Below are 17,935 nucleotides of genomic sequence, written 5' to 3'. Positions count from 1 at the left end.
GGTCGGATGAGAATCAGGCATCTAAAACCTACAAAACTACACCTAAGAGAATGCATACACCACTCCACGCTTTCTCTGCAGACTGGCCACTAATTTCACCTTGGCTTCTGTGAAGCTTCTCCCAGGTGTAAAATAAGTTATTTTAGAACAGAAGGTTTTCTGGAGGCTTTTTTTGAGTGTTTACAATTGATCATTTCAACTGGAAAAAGAGGCAGTCCAGGTGCTCTGAAAAGTCAGTGATACTGCATTAGTTATATTACAATGAGGACTTTGTTCTCAAGGGCTATAATAAAAGCTCAAGGACTTTGTTCTCAAGGCCTATAATAATAACCAAGCATTTGCATGGTTTTGCCATAAATACAACAAAAACAAAGGAAAAAAACCAAGTCAGAACCAAAAGTGGTTTCCAGGTGAGTTCACGCATGTGTATGTACTGGTACAATGATGTCCTCAAGCTCCATTCTAGCACAGAAGTTCAAGTTACTGACAATACCCTGGAATCTAGGTACCAAGAATTGAGCTCATCTGCACTTCTATAATCCCTTACCTTCAGAAGTGTCCTACACTAAAATCAATTTGTATTATTTGTGATGTCTTTAATGTGATGCTGAGGGAAAGAAAGCCTTGAAAAAAACCTCCCAGAAACACAGAGCATTAAATGAACGTTTAATCCTGTCTACACTCACTCTTGCCCTTACTAGGCTCTGCAGACCAGTAATACAAATCCTGCTCCTCCACATAATTTGGTAATCAGAGGCTTCACATCTTCAGCTTTTTCTAGTGTCCTCTAATTCTCACATCTTCCCTAATTTAACATAAGCACTTTGTAACCTTCTCCTGGTATAAGGTGCCATAGGACGTTCTCCCATCTACAGCTATACCTGCTATACAATTTCTCTGCATGCACTACATTTCCAATTACGTTCACGACACAAAACCAGAATATCAGTAAAACATTTTCAGCCTCAAGAAAAGCCACCCATATTTCAATAAAGAGTAGGAAAAAAAACTGGTGAGAGACATGTTGTACAAGTTTATCACTAGGGCAAAAACTGAAGTCCGAAAGCAAGACCGCTTGATCTGAGCACAGATTTGAAGGTGGAAACGTCCTCTCACTATGCACCAGGCAACAGCAAAGACAGAACCTGAGGTTATTTAGCACTTGCTGTAATTACAGATCCCCTGTAGTTCTGTTCAGTGCATGAAACAGTGAAGCTGCCTCCATCAAGGGTAACAAGCACTTCAGTTAGCAGGTCTGGCCTGCGCTACATCCATATAGACCGTCGCTCTCACGGACCAGGCTGAGACTCACCTATGTGAGAGGGTGGGTTTCATGGAGCTCATAGAGTTCATGGGGGGTTGCATGGGTAGCTTCCCTGGAGGATCGTTCTGCCGGCTTTTCTGGTGGCGAAGCAGCAAGAGCCGTCCCAGCTCCTCACACCACGACGAAAGCAGCGCTGTGCAAACAGAACAGAAGGATGGTAAGTGCACAAACCAAGAACCAGCACAGCCAAGGACAGATGCAAACGACTGTATTAGGAGTTATGATCTGAACAGACAAACCCTAGGAGTGAAAAGTTTGTCCAAGAACCACCAGTCACATTATTATCCTATCAAGTAGAGTCTGTAATTGCCCTAGGCTATCATTATAATATTTTTACACAAGGTACAAACATTCTGCGCAGCCCAGAACTTGTCTGAGCTGAGTGGCACTGAGATTAAGGATGGAGACGAGACACAAAGACTTGGGACAGCTGCTGTGAGTGAAAAAAGAAGCAAAAGAATTCATTTCACACTAATAGAAATGTAAGAAAAACATAAAGAAGACATCATTCATGGCAAGGAACAAGAAGATCTCTTTTCTGTTTGGTTATTTTCGTGCAAAAGTTTCATTGGAGAGGCATGAAGAGAAACTCATGCACGGGAATTCATTTCCAAATCTGCTATCAGCTACCAGTCTTGAAGACATAAACAGGAGAATATGGCTACGCTAGTGTATGGACACAAAGTTAGGCACTTAAATCTGCATTTGACCCAGCACAACCCCTAGATGTGTATTTCCATTACGTGCCTAATCTTCTGGTCAATGAGGGTAATTCTGTGCTTACAGGAAAATCACGCTTATGGACTATGACGATGCAGTAATTTCCTAGAGGGACACAAAGCTTGCAGCACTTGCAGCTCCCTCTGAAGACAGGAAAGGGGTCATTATCTCTGAAAATATGCATCCACACTCAGAAAAGATCAGCCTCTAGTACAGAAATGATGGACACTGCAGTAAGCAGAGCCATGGAGAGTGTGACTGCAGGTGAAATCTGGCTCCTGTGAGTGCACCCAGCCAAGACACTCACTTGAGCCTCCAGCAACGCCTGACTGAGCCTCAAAGCTGCCTGTTGAATTCCAGCAACAGAAGTGGCTCTGGTAAAGAGTCAAAGAATCATAAAATGGTTTGGGTTGGAAGGGACCTTAAAACTCATCCAGTTCCAAACCCCCTGCCATGGGCAGGAACACCTCCCACTGGATCAGGTTGCTCAAAGCCCCACCCACCGAGCCTTGAACACAGGCCCTTGGGGCATCCACAGCTTCCCTGGGCAACTTGTGCCAGTGCCTCACCACTCTCATCGTGAAGAATTTCTTCCTAATGTCTAATCTAAATCTTCCCCCTTTCAATTTAAAGCCATTCCCTCTTGTTTTATCACTACACACCCTTGTAAGAAGTCCCTCCCCACCAAGTTGCCAAGGCATGACACGGTGAAGAGTCTCACTGGAATGAAGTGCAGACTAATTGCACAATTCTGCCGTTGAAGAAACATTCTCGAGAGGAAGTGCTTGGGGTTTTTCCTTATTTAAAGTATGCTTTACAAACCCCTCAGAACAAGAAAATGTTTCGTATTTCATTTTAAAATAAGTGCTTTCTTGAGGTGTTGTGAACTGAACACAAATTAGCAGATTGCACAAGTAGGGGACAACCAGAAGCCTCCTCAAACCCTAAGCAGTTTCGGGTAGGAGAGCTCTACATGTCATTTTAGGCTTGTTGGTTTAAAAGTGCAGAATTCTCCAAAACTGAGGCTTTTACTTGCAGTTCTTATTTTTCTAATGGCTGTCTTTTCACTGAATAACATCACCTGCAGCAGCAGCAAACTGTTGTTCCAGGGTACACTACCTTTGCCTTTCAGTATTCAGAGGTACTGTTAACACAGAACAAATTCTGAAGAGACTAATTGCAGAATCATATCGGGGGGGGGGAGGGGGGAGGGAGGGGGGGAGGGAAAGGAACCTGCTTTGCCAAGAACACGCACAAATACGATTTTTCAGGATGAGAAACAATTGGAATTTCTCAAATTCAATTGCCACAAAAGAAAAATACTTCAAGCCCAGGCCACTCCTGGGAATTAAGCACACATTTGGACAAAGGATAGGTGGTAATTTCACTGCATTTATCAAGTGTGAGGTCAAGAGCAATGTTTAGGGAAGCATTTTAGAGGTTTGCTGTGACAAAAAGGGGACACTGCTTCTTTACGGAACTAAATATGGTCACCTGGAAACTGTCAGCCTGCAAGCTCTGTGAAACGTTCCAGCAATGAGTGTCAGGCTAAGCTGTTCTCTATTAGCCAAGGAATCTGTCAACAAGCATTTGATCAAATTATACTCACCTTTTATCCCTAGCATACCACTACTAATGTGCCAGTGACAAAGACCCCCCCCTTCCCCTTTTCCAGCCACCTGGGGACACAAATCCCTGTCTCACAGGGTTTATTCCTGTGTACCACAGCCACTTGAGCCCTGAGAAACGCAAACAAAGTGTTCTGCCGAACACTCAACGCAGCCATCGCAGAGGAATAGTGGATGCTGAGCACTTCCCTAGCTCAGTGTAATTACCACAGTGTCAAATGGAAACCGTCCATCTTAAACGAGGCTTTAAGGGGAGGAGAGAGCTGCTGCTTCTGCACACCTACATGCACTTGGCAAATAAGATAAAAAGCAACAACCCACTGCGTCTGAGGGCATGAATCTGCAAACAAAAGCCAAAGCTGCTTGGAAAGAAAAGCAGAGTAACTCCGAAAAGGGATATGCCAATGACATGGCATTCCTTTGGTGAGGTGAGGTGAAGATAAGAGAACATCTGAATAAATTATTACCACCAATATCCAATACACACATTTATAAAGGTGAATTGTAAACCGTCAGAGAACAAAGAGGTCCTCAAGTTAAGCTGGACGGTTTCATTCTACAAGTTATCTGGAGAGGACTTGCGTTTCTTGAAATGAAGAGACTGCAGGTATAAAACACGGCAATTTCCTCATCTCTATCACAGCACTCATTACGGAGAGGTTTAACCTTCCCTCCCCTGGGACATTTCGATTCATGTACCATGTATAATAATCACTCTCTTCCCTGCATCGGTGTTTGTGCACGGAATGAAAACAGGGCTGTTTGTAGCTGCTGTAAGAGATACCAGTCCCCCTGTATCTTGCTCAGCAGGAGCAAGAACCCTCTCAAGGAATCTCCTCTCCTTTGCTGGAAGTGCTAGGGCAGCCTCCCCTCTCCCCTGCACTGCTCTCTGCTTGGGAAGATGAAGGCAGACCCCCCACGCACATCTGGTACAGCTGGCTTCTGGAGAACATCACTTCCTGGGCTATTCAAGCAAGATGAAACAATCTCAAAATGAATTTACAGATTACACCATTCATCTTTAGTGTACTTAGTTACTGCTTTTTATGCTGACAGTATTAGACGCATCTCGACTCATTTACACTCAAAGCACGAGGAATTCAGTATCAGACCGTAATGAACAGATAAAGCAGCAAGCACAAAGGATGGCTACAGATGGTGCCAACAGTCAGTCTCTCCCTCTCATCGCAAAGCCAAGCAGCTGCTTTTTCTCCCCCTCTCCGCCCCTCCTCCTTGTACAACAGGAGCACAGATTTTGCAGATGGACCATCCACACCGTCTCTCACAGCCTCTTGCTGCAGCAGTTTAATGATCAGATTTAAATCGTGTTCCTATGCTGCATTGCTACAATGCCCCTTGCATGTAATGATGTGGCTTTCCTACTTCAGCTGAAGTCAACTGTTGCAATGAAGGAAGGAACAATCCCTCAATGTGCCCGTATGCAACCCAGGTGTAAAACAAAACCTGGTTAATGCACCAGGACCGACATTTTTCAATGCCTGTTCAGTCAGCTCATGCCAAAAGATTCATAATAATGGCAACCAAATGATGTGCTGACAGTTTAAGTGTATTCACACATTTATTTGGCTTAGGGACACACTCCGGGATGATTGGTGCAATATCTGACCTACTTTTCTCCATTTGCAAAACCTGTATCATTCGTAATGGGATTGCGTTTCACTTTACACGCTGATGTATTTTCATACGAATAAATCAATACTGATTTGCTAACGACAACTGTGTTCAGACACCAACACAGAATGAACATCCTCAGCTTTCACATTTGTGAAAAAGTGAAAACAACAAAGATGCAAAAATAAGAGATATTTCAATTCTGTTTAGCCCAAGGGGTTTCCCTAAGGAAGCGAGGGAAAATATCTGTTCAGAGACATTCGGCTTGCTACTACCCAGTCTCATTTTCACTTCTCCTTTCCCCGAGGAAGACCAGACGTTGCAAGAGTGCATCTCAGCACAGAATGTGGCTGACCTCTCCTTAAAATACTCATAAATACTCCCACACACCAGAGTTGGCCACACTTCATGTCCTTCTGGATGCCTCCAATAGCTCTAAACTCTTTCATTGAAAAAAATCCTAAGACACTGCAATGTATCCACATGGGGATTCCGGGGACAAGGAGAGGGAAGAGGACTGGAAGTGAAAAAATTATTTTCTTTTCCCTTCAGCCTGAGTCACATTTCAAGCATTTCTCTGCAACCACAGAGCTAAGCTTGCTTGAAAGAGAAAGGAAGCAATTGTTATTTAATCCCCTGCCTCTAGAAGCCAGGTCCTTAAGAACGTGCCAAGTATCACAAGATCTGTGACACAATCACTGGGACCCGCCACATCCTCCAGTACTGGTTCTACATCCCCCGGTACTTTTCCACATCCCCTGGAAATGTTCCACATCCCCTGGTACTGGTTTCACATCCCCTGGTACTGTTCGTTTCCTTCCAGAGCCCTTTTGTGCTGCAAACCTGCCAGGCAGTACAGAAACAAAGGCCTCCGCTGCCCGTCCCGTGGCACCTTCCGATCCCCCATCGCCCAGCATCACCACCCCTTTGGAAGCGCCCAGCCATTCTGTTAGGAAAACCAAGGAGCTCAAGCCAGGGGAAGCCATGGATTACCCGCATGCTGCCCGCACTGCTTCCGATTTCTCGGTAACAAATGATGCTGGCGCTCTTGCAACGATACCATGATGGATGCTGTTGACGCAGCTCAAAGGATAGTTTATAGCCATGATATCGAATATTGGAAGAGTCCACTCCAACCTCTTTTGGGCCAGGGAACAGAGAGAGGAAGGAAAACAGGCTAAGTGATCAATGCTACCCCACAGACTCACTAATCCATTTCATTAGCTGCATCCACCCCGGTGCCGATAGCTGCAATCCTGTAACGGCCTGATTTAACTCGGAGCGGTGCAAAGTGCCGTAGTAAGCATCTCCGAGTGAATGAGCCAGTGGGCTCCCTAGAAAGCAAAATACAGAGGAGCGAGGTGCTAATCTATTTACCGATTATGATACCCTGGTATTAGTTACAGTTTATCACCTCAGTAAATCGCCGCCTCTTGTTAGGGAACGCACTTAAAGGTGCAGCAAACCATTATTTACAGGCAGACACTATATTTACAGCCACAAAGACAGGTGAGGAGGGGATAGGACAACAGCTCAGTAATTTCAATGCCTTCTGCTTCCCGGGAGACCGCTGGAGGAGCACAATAGGATTACCGCTTCCTTGCTGCAGTTGAGCTGCAGTAGATAGTTCAATCGGCAGGCTGGCAGCCTCGTATTTCTTACTCACTACAAGGAAAATATTAGGGCAAAAGGAGGAGTTTGATTCAGGGAACTCGCTGTTCAGCACAGTCTCGCTTGTTTGGTTTTGTGTCTCAGAACGAAACGCGTTTGGCTGAAAAGATATCTACAGCAGAAGAAAATGCAGCGATTTTTCACAGATCGTGTCCATTAATTTAATATTGCTCTCTGAAACAAATCCATGTCTTTCACATAAGGATCCCAGTTAAGTGGAATACAGAGCTACCGAAGGCTTTCAATCCTCTTCTGCATAGAATGCCACTGAAATACAGGTTTTATAAATCATCCAGTGAGATAATTTGGTAGGGTGGGAAAGGAAGCAGCAAAGACAAGAGAAGGAGAGGAGTGGCAATAACTATTGTCTCCATTATTTAAGAACACTATTCTTTTTACACAGGGAAATGGAGACTCCATACTGTTTGGAAATATATATTAGAATGTTAACTACCTAATGCCTGATGTGCTGTAGTATTAGAAAGATAACTTCAATTGCATTAGGATAGAATCTTTGTCCACAATTTTGGAAAGCAGTAAATCCAATGTTTTCCTCATGTTTTAAAAGCTATTTGCTTTTAAAGAGCTGGGAAATGGAAAGAGAGGGAGAAACTATTCCAAGGATGGATTTTTCTGCAGCTTCTCTCCTCACACCCTCTGGCAGAGCTTGGCAACAGCTGAGAAACCTGTCGAACTGTGAGTCAGGGCAGGAGAGCAAGGCCATAGAGGAGACTGGATGCAAACATCCATCAGGAGAGATTCCAAGTATGTGTGTTGGTCTCTTCTCTTCAGTTCTTCCAAGACACCACTACACATCCGAACGCTGTTGACAGCAGAGCCCTACCCCTGTCATTACCCACCCTTCTGCTCCAGGACTGCCTTCAGGCCAACAGCACAAAAGCTGTGTATATAACACCTATCACAAAGCAGAAGTAGTCATCTCAGCAGTCTGGTGTTCCACATGGGCTCACAGCGGTTCCCAGGGAGTCCAGGCCTCCCTCTTCGTCTGCCAGCAGATGTCCATTCCGCATGCAGTGCTTGCTCCCACCTCATCCTCATTACATCCCCAGCTCATGGCTTTTCTGGAGCAGCTGAGGACTGTGCTTGCTGTTTTCCATCAGGCAAAATCAGTGATGTTGGCTTGAATGGTCCAAGTCAACACAAGGAGATAAGCTGACTGGTTTTATCTGCAGTTAGAAGTGGAAATGCAGAACTGCTCCACTAGCAGAGCAGTGTGAAGAGCAGGTTGTATCTTCGGTACCACCTCCAAATGCGCACAGCTCTGAGAAGTGCTAGTCCCAATGTCCACACAGAGAACTGTCTGGAACTGAATTCCAAGGGGTGGCTGGCTCCAGCCCTGTTCTAGGAGACACAGAACGGCCCTGCTAATCACAACAGGAGTGTCAACAGCTATGGTTCAGCACTGTGAAACAAGAGCATGATGCGTGTTTTCACCACTAATACCCAAGGAATGACCTTCATCACCTCCTTCATTACTGTAGCAATGGCTGTATCTTACAGAAACACCCAGCTTTGCACCTATAGGATTCTACAGTGCAGTTACGTATCACCATTAAAAAACCAAATACCACGCAGGCTTGCAGCAAAACAGATAACATGGGGACTGCCTGGTTAAACTGAAACTAATATCCAATTAATTAACAGATGTTTTATTCAATAAAACCCTTACTGCAAACCTGAGCGTTATCCAGCACATGCTTTCAGGGCTGCAGCAGGAGGGTTGCACCACGAACAAATCTGGTCTTGAACGTGGGTCCAGCTGGCCTTGGTGGGGCTTCAGCTCTTCGCAAGTGCCTCTCAGGACACATCCATACATCCATACATCACTCAAGCTCCTGTCCTTTAGGTATTTTTTCCATACAGGCTACCCCAAAAGCTCTTTGCCAATTGGGATAGCATGTTCTGGAGACACAGATCTGATCAGTGCTATCCTTAACCCACCACTTCAGTGGGATCAGGATTCCCCAATTTCCTTCTATACTTACCAAAACTCAGCAGAGAATCTTACCAGATTCACTACATTAACTTTGAAGTAATACATTACAAAATGTAGCAACAATGGCTCAATTTGGCAAGCACAAAACACTCTGCATGGATCCAGATAAAATACGTAAGCATCTCATTGAGTCTGAGCTGTACCCACGTTGCTACAGCTGAAAACATGTCCCACGATAAAGAGAAGACAAAGCCGGTGAAAGGCCACCAGCGAGCAAATCTTGGATGCAGCTTCCCAAAGCAAATGCACTCCAATAGCATTAGACTGCTTGCTTTCTTACTCATCCAATTGCTGGTTTCACTGCTTAGATTTCAAACAACAGCGCCTTTCATAGCTGCTGTACGCTTTTATTTTGTAATGCCAGTTCTAGTCGTCAACAGATTTCACACACAATATGAGCATCTGAAAAATGGAAGCGACTCACTTTAACCCATCTTTTGCTAGATTCAAACCAGTGGCCTGTAGACAAGAGGCTCAAGTTCACTTAATCCACTCTAAGCCCTCCAATTACTGAATAAAGAACTCCTTAGCTATCACTACCGTCAACACCTAGACAGGATAGGAAAAAAAATCGCAGAATCATGGAATGGTTTGGGTCAGAAGGGACCTTAAAGCCCATCCAGTTCCAACCACTTGCCATGGGCAGAAACACCTTCCATTGGATGAGGTTGCTCAAAGCCTCATCCAACCTGGCCTTGAACACCTCCAGGGATGGGCATCCAGGACTTCTCTAGGCAACCTGGGCCAGAGCCTCACCACCCTCACCATAACAAATCCTCTTCCTAATACCTCATCTAAATCTTCTCTATTTCAGTGTAAAATACCACAGCCATTTTAATCATAGTTTGAACACGAGGAATACATGCAATCAGTATGGTGATACACGTACACGAAAGAAAAAATCTAGAGGCCATCTTAAAAAAAAAGAACAGGAATAACTACAGAACTGGAGGTCCAGTTTCCTAGTGGGGAAAAACAATGCCAACTATTCCAAAGAACCAAGAAGAAAATAAAAAATGAGTAACAACCAGAACGGATTTTTTCAGGAACAAATCATGCCACACTTCCATACCTTCTTTTTGTCTTCCATCAGCAGACAAAAGACCCTGAGCATAGATTGGTTGGATTTAAGTGAGGCTTCAGTGTTCCTTTACGTGACCTTCTTACAAACACAATCAAAGAATCATTAACGTTGGAAAAGACCTCTAAGATCATCCAGTCCAAATGTCAGCTCAACACCATCAGCCTACTAAACCATGTCCCGAAGTGCCACAGTACACATTTTTTTGAACACTTCCAGTGACGGAGACACCACCACTTCCCTGTGCAGCCTCTTCCAGTGCTTCACCACTCTTTCAGTAAAGGAATTTTTTCTAATAAATGAGGGAAATATGGCCTAGCAGAAGATGACACAAAATGGCTGGAAACTTTGGCTTAGTGAACTATTAAATCAATGGTCATTAACGGAAACAAAGAGCATTGAATGGGTTTTTGCAGGAGTTTATTCTGGGTCTGAAATTATTGAATGCTTCAGTTATGGATATCCACGATGCAGATGGGTAGCGGGTTAGAGTATGTCCTGGGTTGATTTACAGATGGCAAAAGCTGGAAAGAAGCATCAGTTCACTACAGAAATTCAGTGTAAAAATAATCTTGAAAAGATGGAGAAATGGCCTGAAACTACATCCAACAGGGACAAGTACAAAGTACGACATCGTGTGCCTTCCCAACAACAAGGCAAGAACCATCTCTGAAGGCAGGAATTCTCAGAAGTGGAGCTGAAGGCAGCAGCTGTGCAGAGGCTGAGTCGTGCTGTGCTGCTGCAGCAAACTCAACCAGCCTCCTCAGCTGGAGGAGTGGAAGCCAAGGCTGAAAGACGCACAGTTCTGCGTTCTCTCTACCCCACCGCAAAGTACAGCCGCAGAAGGGAGAGAAAAACCATCAGAATGGTTAGGGAGAAAACTAGGAAAGATGGCACGGAGTAGGGGTTTTGGTGGGTTTAGTTTTTAGAAGAGGGAAGATTGACAGCACTATTCCAATTCACTGAGTAACAACGCATTATACATATCCACAGCATAAAACCCAAGATAATAATACACAAAGAGATAGAAAAGACACAGGTTGGGTATTACAATCATCCTAATGCTCCTACATATCCTAAGGGGTAAGTTGAGGGATCTTCATGAATGGAGATGCTGAGTAAAGATCAGATAAACGTCTGGCATTAGGCATTCTTCAGGCAAAGGGGCACAGCATAATGACTTTTTGAAGTCTTTTACAATCAAATGAATCTGATTATGAACACAGGAATTCAATCCAACAGCCTGCATCAGAAAAATATTTCAGTTTGGTTTGTATTTATAATTATTCCAAAACTGCAAGAAATGTAACAGACAAAGCCGCAACTTGAGGCCTGTGTTCAGTTTAGGGCCCCTCACTACAAGGAGAACACTGAGGTGCTGGAGCGTGTCCAGAGAAGAGAACAGAGCTGGCAAAGGGTCTGGAACACAAGCCTTGTGAGAGGCGGCTGAGGGACCTGGGATTGTTTAGGCTAGACAAGAGGATGCTGAGGAGAGACCTTATCACTGTTGACAACTACCTGAAAGGGGGCTGTAGTGAGGTGGATGTTGATCTGTTCTCCCAAATAACAAGTGATAGAATGAGAGGAAATGTCCACAAGTTGCACCAGGGCAGGTTCAGATTAGACATTAGGAAAAATTGCTTCAACAAATGGTTCTCAGGCACTGGAATGGCTGGCCAGGGAGGTGGTGGAGTCCCCATTCCTGGAGGGATTATAAAAGATGGGTAGATGAGGTGATCAGGGATATGGTTTAGTAGCAGACAGGTACAACTGGACGTGATGACCTCAAAGGTCTTTTCCAACCAAATGATTCTGTGATCCTATGAAATACTCAACATCTCAGAGAGCGGAGAGTTCCTGCAGAGTCTGCTGAAGTGGCCGGCCAGCTACACGCCTTGCTGGCTAAGTTTAAAAGATGAAAGAAACTGAGAGCAGGTGATGCACTGAAGGTCATCCCATTTGTGACAGAATGAGTCCCAGAAGAGAGAGGATCAGACACCTTCCTCTTCTTGCAAGGAAAAACCACAGCCACCACATCAAGGAGTTCCTGCTCTGTGCCTGTGGTCTCTGTGCCTGCCATGGAACATTCTCAAACAACGACTGTAAAACATCTGGAGAGGCTTTCAAGGAGGGAAAAAAATTACAAAACCCACACAACCAAAATTTATAGCAGAAACGTGTTTCCAAAGTTAACATTGAGCAGCCACAACTTCTGAGAAGGACCAGAAGCTATTTTAGGCACTTTTGCTTCTTGGTTCTGCAGTTTCACTCTTTGCTTTAATTTTACATTACTTTAGGTTTTTATGGGAAACGAATGTTTTATCAGGTGTCCTCAGAATTTTTATTTCTCTGTGATTAGTGTAATACAATCTTTGCCCATTTCTCTTTAAGCATTCAAGGAAAAAACGCGTTAGTTTTCAAAGTTGGGGTTGCAGGACTGCTTTTCACACTCTACAAACTTTGTACTGGTAGAGAACCAAGCTGAAAGCACCCTGACCCCAACCCTGCGCCTTGTTTTTCATTCTGAAAGAAAATCACAACTGTGCGTAAAATAATCATAGAATCATAGAAGGATTTGGGTTGGAAGGGACCTTAAAGCCAATTTAGTTCCAACCCCACCCCTGCCACGGGCAGGTACACCTCCCACTGGACCAGGCTGCTCAAGGCCCCATCCAACCTTGAGGTCTTGAACACCTCAAGGGAAGGCCTCCCCCCACCCACCCTGAAGAATTTCCTCCTAATGTCTAATCTAAATGTTCCCCCTTCCAATCTAAAGCCATTCTTCCTCATCCTATCGCTACATGCCCTTGTAAAAAGTTCCTCTCCAGCTTTCCTGGAGCCCCTTCAGGTACTGGAAGGCTGCTAAAGGACCTCCTCAGAGCCTTCTCCAGGCTGAACAAGCCCAACTCTCTCAGCCTGTCCTCATAGCAGAGGTTCTCCAGGTCTCTGAGCATCTTTGTGGCCACCTCTGAACCCGTTCCAACAGTTCCATATCCTCCTTATGTTGGGGATTTCAGAACTGGACACAGGACTCCAAGTGCAGTCTCACCAGAGCAGAGTAGTTGGGGAGCTGAATATGAGAACATTTGATGACATCAGCAAAGAGAAACCTGCCCTGCAGGGGCTGTTAACTTATTTCTGTTCAAACAATACTGAGTAGACCAACACGCGCAAGCTGCAATTCTGAGGCATCAATGTTTGCCGTTGTGCCACCCAGTTAATGAGTTGGTTTCCTAACAAAGTCATTACCTCCCATTTCCCCTCTGTGTCCCACCATCCCTATCATCTTCCCCTCGACTCACAGCCTGCTCTGCTCCTCTGATACCCATCACCTTTCCTCGAGAACTGCCTAATTAACTAACATTCAATTAACAGACCAAAGTTAAATGCCAAATAATTGTTCCCAAGCTGCACTGGGAACTTAGAAACTAAATTGAGCAAGAGAAGGACTTCTTCCCCAAAAGTCTATTTCTTTCACCTGCATCCACTGGGCTAACAGACACTTCTCACCTCAAACATGGTTTTATTAAAGAAGCAGTGTTTGTGAGCCACAGATGCTCTTGTTAAGGCATTCTGATGCCCTTCAAGACACAACACAGAATCATACAATGTGGTTTGGGTTGGAATGGACCTTAAAGCCCATCCAGTTCCAACCCCCTGCCATGCGCAGGGACATCTCCCACTGGATCAGGTTGCTCAAAGCCTCATCCAGCCTGGCCTTGAACACCTCCAGGGATGGGGCAGCCACAACTTCTCTGGGCATCTTGTCGGTTTTATTTATTACCAATAAAACAAAACCAGCAAAGCGCCTATGCTCTGTTATGATTAGGACCACAGAGAAAACTCAAGTTCGCATAAAATAAGAAACATCTAAATAACCATACCCTGATGTTCAGGTTATGCTGATTATATTTCATGACTCAAAGAATTCAGCAGCAATACTGCCTTGAGGTAGCTCTGTCTTCTGCTGCATATGCCCATGCCATGCTGTGGCTTGCACACTCCTGGCTCTGCTGAAGAATGTCAGCACAGGAAGGACATGGATCAGTTGGACTGAGTCAGTTGGACAAAGATGATCCAAGAGCAGGAGCATCTCCAGTACGAGGACAGGCTGAGGAAGTTGGGCTTGTTCAGCCTGGAGAAGAGAAGGCTTCGGAAAGACCTTAGAGCAGCTTCCAGTACTGAAAGGGGGTACAAGAGAGCTGGGGAGGGGCTCTTGATCAGGGATAGGATGAGGGGGGACGATTCTAAGCTGAAAAAGGGGAGATTGAGATGAGTTATTAGGAAGAAATATTTTCCTGGGAGGGTGGTGAGGCACTGGCACAGGTTGCCCAGAGAAGTCCTGGCTGCCCCGTGTTCAAGGGGCAACCTGATGCACTGGGAGGTGTTCTCTGCCCATGGCAGCAGGGCTGGAACTGGATGGGCTATGATATCCCTTCCAACACAAAACATTTCATGATTCTATGATCTCTTTGTGTGACCAACCTGTGAACCAGACCAGAAACTGGATCTTACTGTTTTTTTCTTTCTCTCTCACAACATTCATTTGGTTTGGGTTTGAGCTTTTCTCCCAGTGAGGTGGATTCCCTGCTACAACTCTGAGTCTGCCCCCACCACCAAGGCTATGGTCCTCTGCAGAGGGAGCAATCAGCCAGCTGTTCCTCTGCACTGGTAGTATCCAAAGATCCGGCTCCAGTGCACGTGTACATGCCTCGGTTCAATTAGCTGAGCTACAAGCACCTAGCGGCTTCTAACATGAGGTTGTTTTATTTAATAGCCAAAGTACAAACATCAGCTTTACATAGATTAGAAATTGCTGTTTCCTTGTCTTCAGGGGAATGTTTACAGTATTACATAGGTAGAAGTAGGTTATCTACGGAATAAGGGAGAAGGAAAAAACTAAACAGGACTAATTGCCTTTTACACACAGCTAGGGAAGAAGCCAGTAGAAAACACAGCCCACATCAACTTTTCAATACTTGTCTTTTCTCTGTCTGAAAATAGAATCATAGAATTATGGAATGGTTTGGGTTGGAAGAGACCTTAAAGCCCATCCAGTACCACCCCCCTGCCATGAGACACCTCCCACTGGATCAGGTTGCTCAAAGCCCCATCCAACCTGGCCTTGAACACCTCCAGCAAGGGGGCAGCCACCACTTCCCTGGGCAACCTGTGTCAGTGTCTCAGCTCCCTCATTGTGAAGAACTTCCTCCTAATGTCTGGACTAAATCTTCCCCTCCAGGTGGGGTCTCATGAGAGCGGAGCAGAGAGAGAGAATCCCCTCCCTGCCCTGCTGGCCATGCTTCTTTTGATGCAGCTGAGGATACAGTTGGCTTTGTGGGCCATGAAAGCACATCACCATCTCATAAAAAAGAGATGGGGAAAAGCGGAAGGGTTCTTTGTGACTGCCTCATCCCATGGATACAGGCAGAAGATCCACCTTGCTAAATTTGCCAAGAGGGCACCTGGCCCCTTCTCTCCCTGCACAGCAGCACTATCACTTCAGGACTGGAGTGCTGTGAGATAATGCCACCACAGCTCCTGCCATCTATAAATAACAACTGCATTTGGATCCAGCTGAGTCACATGGAAAAGCTGGCCGGCACTACCTCCATGTGTGTGAGCACGCGTTCCAAAACCCAAATACTTCTAATAATCTTGCATGAAATAAGCTTTAGCTTTCCAAATTTAGCTCTGGCCCGTGCACTCTGCGGCTCAAGGAAGACCGCTACGATTTTTTTCCACACCATCCTTCCCTCAGAAGCTGCTGACTAGGACATTAGCGGCGCATTGTGCAAAAGCGTCTCGTGCTGCTGCGCAGACAGACTGCTTGGGAAGGCAGACAAGAATCAGTTCCTCCGGCAGCTCGGCTGATCCTCCCTCCCCTCTCATTGACATCTTCTCCCAGCCACTGAAAAGGCGAATGGGCGAGAGCGAAGCAGCCATGGGGAGGGGTGGGCGGGTGAGAATGTGAGACAGACAGCACAGCATGGATGCCACACGCCGGAACAGTTTTCCCATCTCACGCAGAACTGCAACATGAGTCTCCCCAGCCTCCTGTGAATATTTCGGGTGGAGAATCGAGATGGGAGAGAAAATAATACAGCCCTAATGACACATGGAACCAGGCTTTAGTGCCATTTTTTTACAGCAATTCTGTTAGAGCAGTGCTAAAGGATGATTTAAAAATATATACATATAATTTGGATGCTTAAAGAATCCCACAGCGTTAGGAACAAACACAAATAGGAAACCATTTCAGATGAGTTGCCTGCAGCTCCTCGGGGCATTTTCTGGGAAAACAACTCCAGTCACAACCTGACGTGATCAATACAGCCCACGAAAAATGTTGTTTATCCAAGGCTGTAATACCCACAAGACATTATCAGAGCTAAGATTTTCATATCTGGAAACCAAAACTGAAGAGAGCACACGTAGAAGAGGAGAGAAGAAAGGAGGAGAGAGGGCAGGGAGGAACCTAGATTTCCCAGGACTTCAAGCCCTGTTAATTCCACAGACCTTTTCCCAGGGACAGCGCTGCTGTTTCAAAGCCGGCAGAACAGAAGCACTGAGCAAACGCCCTGTCTAAATAGTAAATACATCTGGATACAAGGAATCAAAAAGGACATTGGAACATCAAATATACCAGTAAAACATGCAGTAAGGAGTTATCTGAGCTGATGGTAAATAAAATCCTCCATTCTTGGTCAGAGCCATTTGGAGCAGCTCCTGCTCCTACTGAAGTGGGTGGAAAACATCATAAACAATTTTAAGCAGCAGCAAGGATGAATATTACATATTATGTTTACACAAACTCTACCAATCAGATCCTTTTTTTTTTTGCAATATACCATTTTAAGTGTACTTTACAAAATGTAACTTCTTTATACATTGAGAAGTAAATTCATGTTCGTCTAGCAGATGATAATTTTAATTTTAGTGAATAAATCAAGAGATTAAGTGGGAAAGCAGCTAGAACAGAGGGTTGAAAACAAGAGAAATGAGTGCAAAAGATAAGACACTATGTTACAGAAACAGAAGGTTTCTGAGAGGTGAGAGAGATGCATTTATTGCTTACAGATCGTGCCTGGCTACTCACTGTCTGGGGATGACATAAATGGCCTTTCACAAGCACATGAGAACTGGCTCCTTCCATAAGGAACTTGAAAGAAATGCAATAAAAGTTCAAAACCAAGATGGCATGGGCAACAGTTTCTCAGGGAAATTAACACAGGAATGCTTTCTGGAAGGAGCTGGCTTCTTGAAGAGCTTGAAAGAAAGAAAGGCTTTGCAGCCAAGTATTAGGAAATCTTCTCTAAGGGGAATAGACTGAAGTAATTTTGAAAACAGAAGGGTGGAGGAAGAGACAAAAAGGATTCTCAATAGCAACAGAAACCCAAGGAACAAGGATGGAGAGAACAAGGACCAGATCTGAGGGTGCTGGCTGACTGTTTAATGAGAAGGGAGAATGGGAAATTACGTGGGCTCCAAGAAAGTGTGATTTTATTCTCCACACCCTAAACCATGTACTTCGGGAACAAGTTCCTAATAACTGTTCTTTCTGCTTAGAGCCCATATATCTATCTCCCCACGGAAGAGAGCCCCCAAAGAGCCAAACTGTCCAAACTTGGCTGAATTCAATGTCTTCACGGAATACCGCATCTAACCTTGTCTACTGCAACATAAATTGGAGCCCTCAGCACCAGAGTGACACGGATCTGTTAGAGTGTAAAGGAAGCCACAAAGATGATCAGAGGGTTGGAGCACCGCCCATATGAAGACAGGCCGAGAGAGTTAGGTTTGTTCAGCCTGGGGAAGAGAAGGCTCTGGGGAAACCACAGAGCAGCTTCCAGTACTGAAAG

At 45.0% G+C, this 17,935-nt stretch overlaps 1 protein-coding gene across 8 annotated transcripts in view; it reads right to left on the bottom strand.

Annotated features, from left to right (window-relative positions):
• Positions 1–17,935, bottom strand: part of ZMIZ1 (zinc finger MIZ-type containing 1) — a 362,798-nt gene that overhangs the window by 52,351 nt on the left and 292,512 nt on the right. For all 8 annotated transcript variants that reach the window (XM_054070990.1, XM_054070994.1, XM_054070991.1 and 5 more), the window contains one exon: positions 1,313–1,457. In XM_054070990.1, the coding sequence (XP_053926965.1) occupies positions 1,313–1,457 (145 nt within the window). The remainder of the gene's footprint in view (positions 1–1,312; positions 1,458–17,935) is intronic.

This window comes from Cuculus canorus, chromosome 7 (assembly GCF_017976375.1).
Source record: "Cuculus canorus isolate bCucCan1 chromosome 7, bCucCan1.pri, whole genome shotgun sequence".
Classification (NCBI taxonomy): domain Eukaryota; kingdom Metazoa; phylum Chordata; class Aves; order Cuculiformes; family Cuculidae; genus Cuculus; species Cuculus canorus.
Note: the sequence above shows the minus strand (reverse complement) of the source record. Positions and strands in the feature narration are given on the sequence as shown.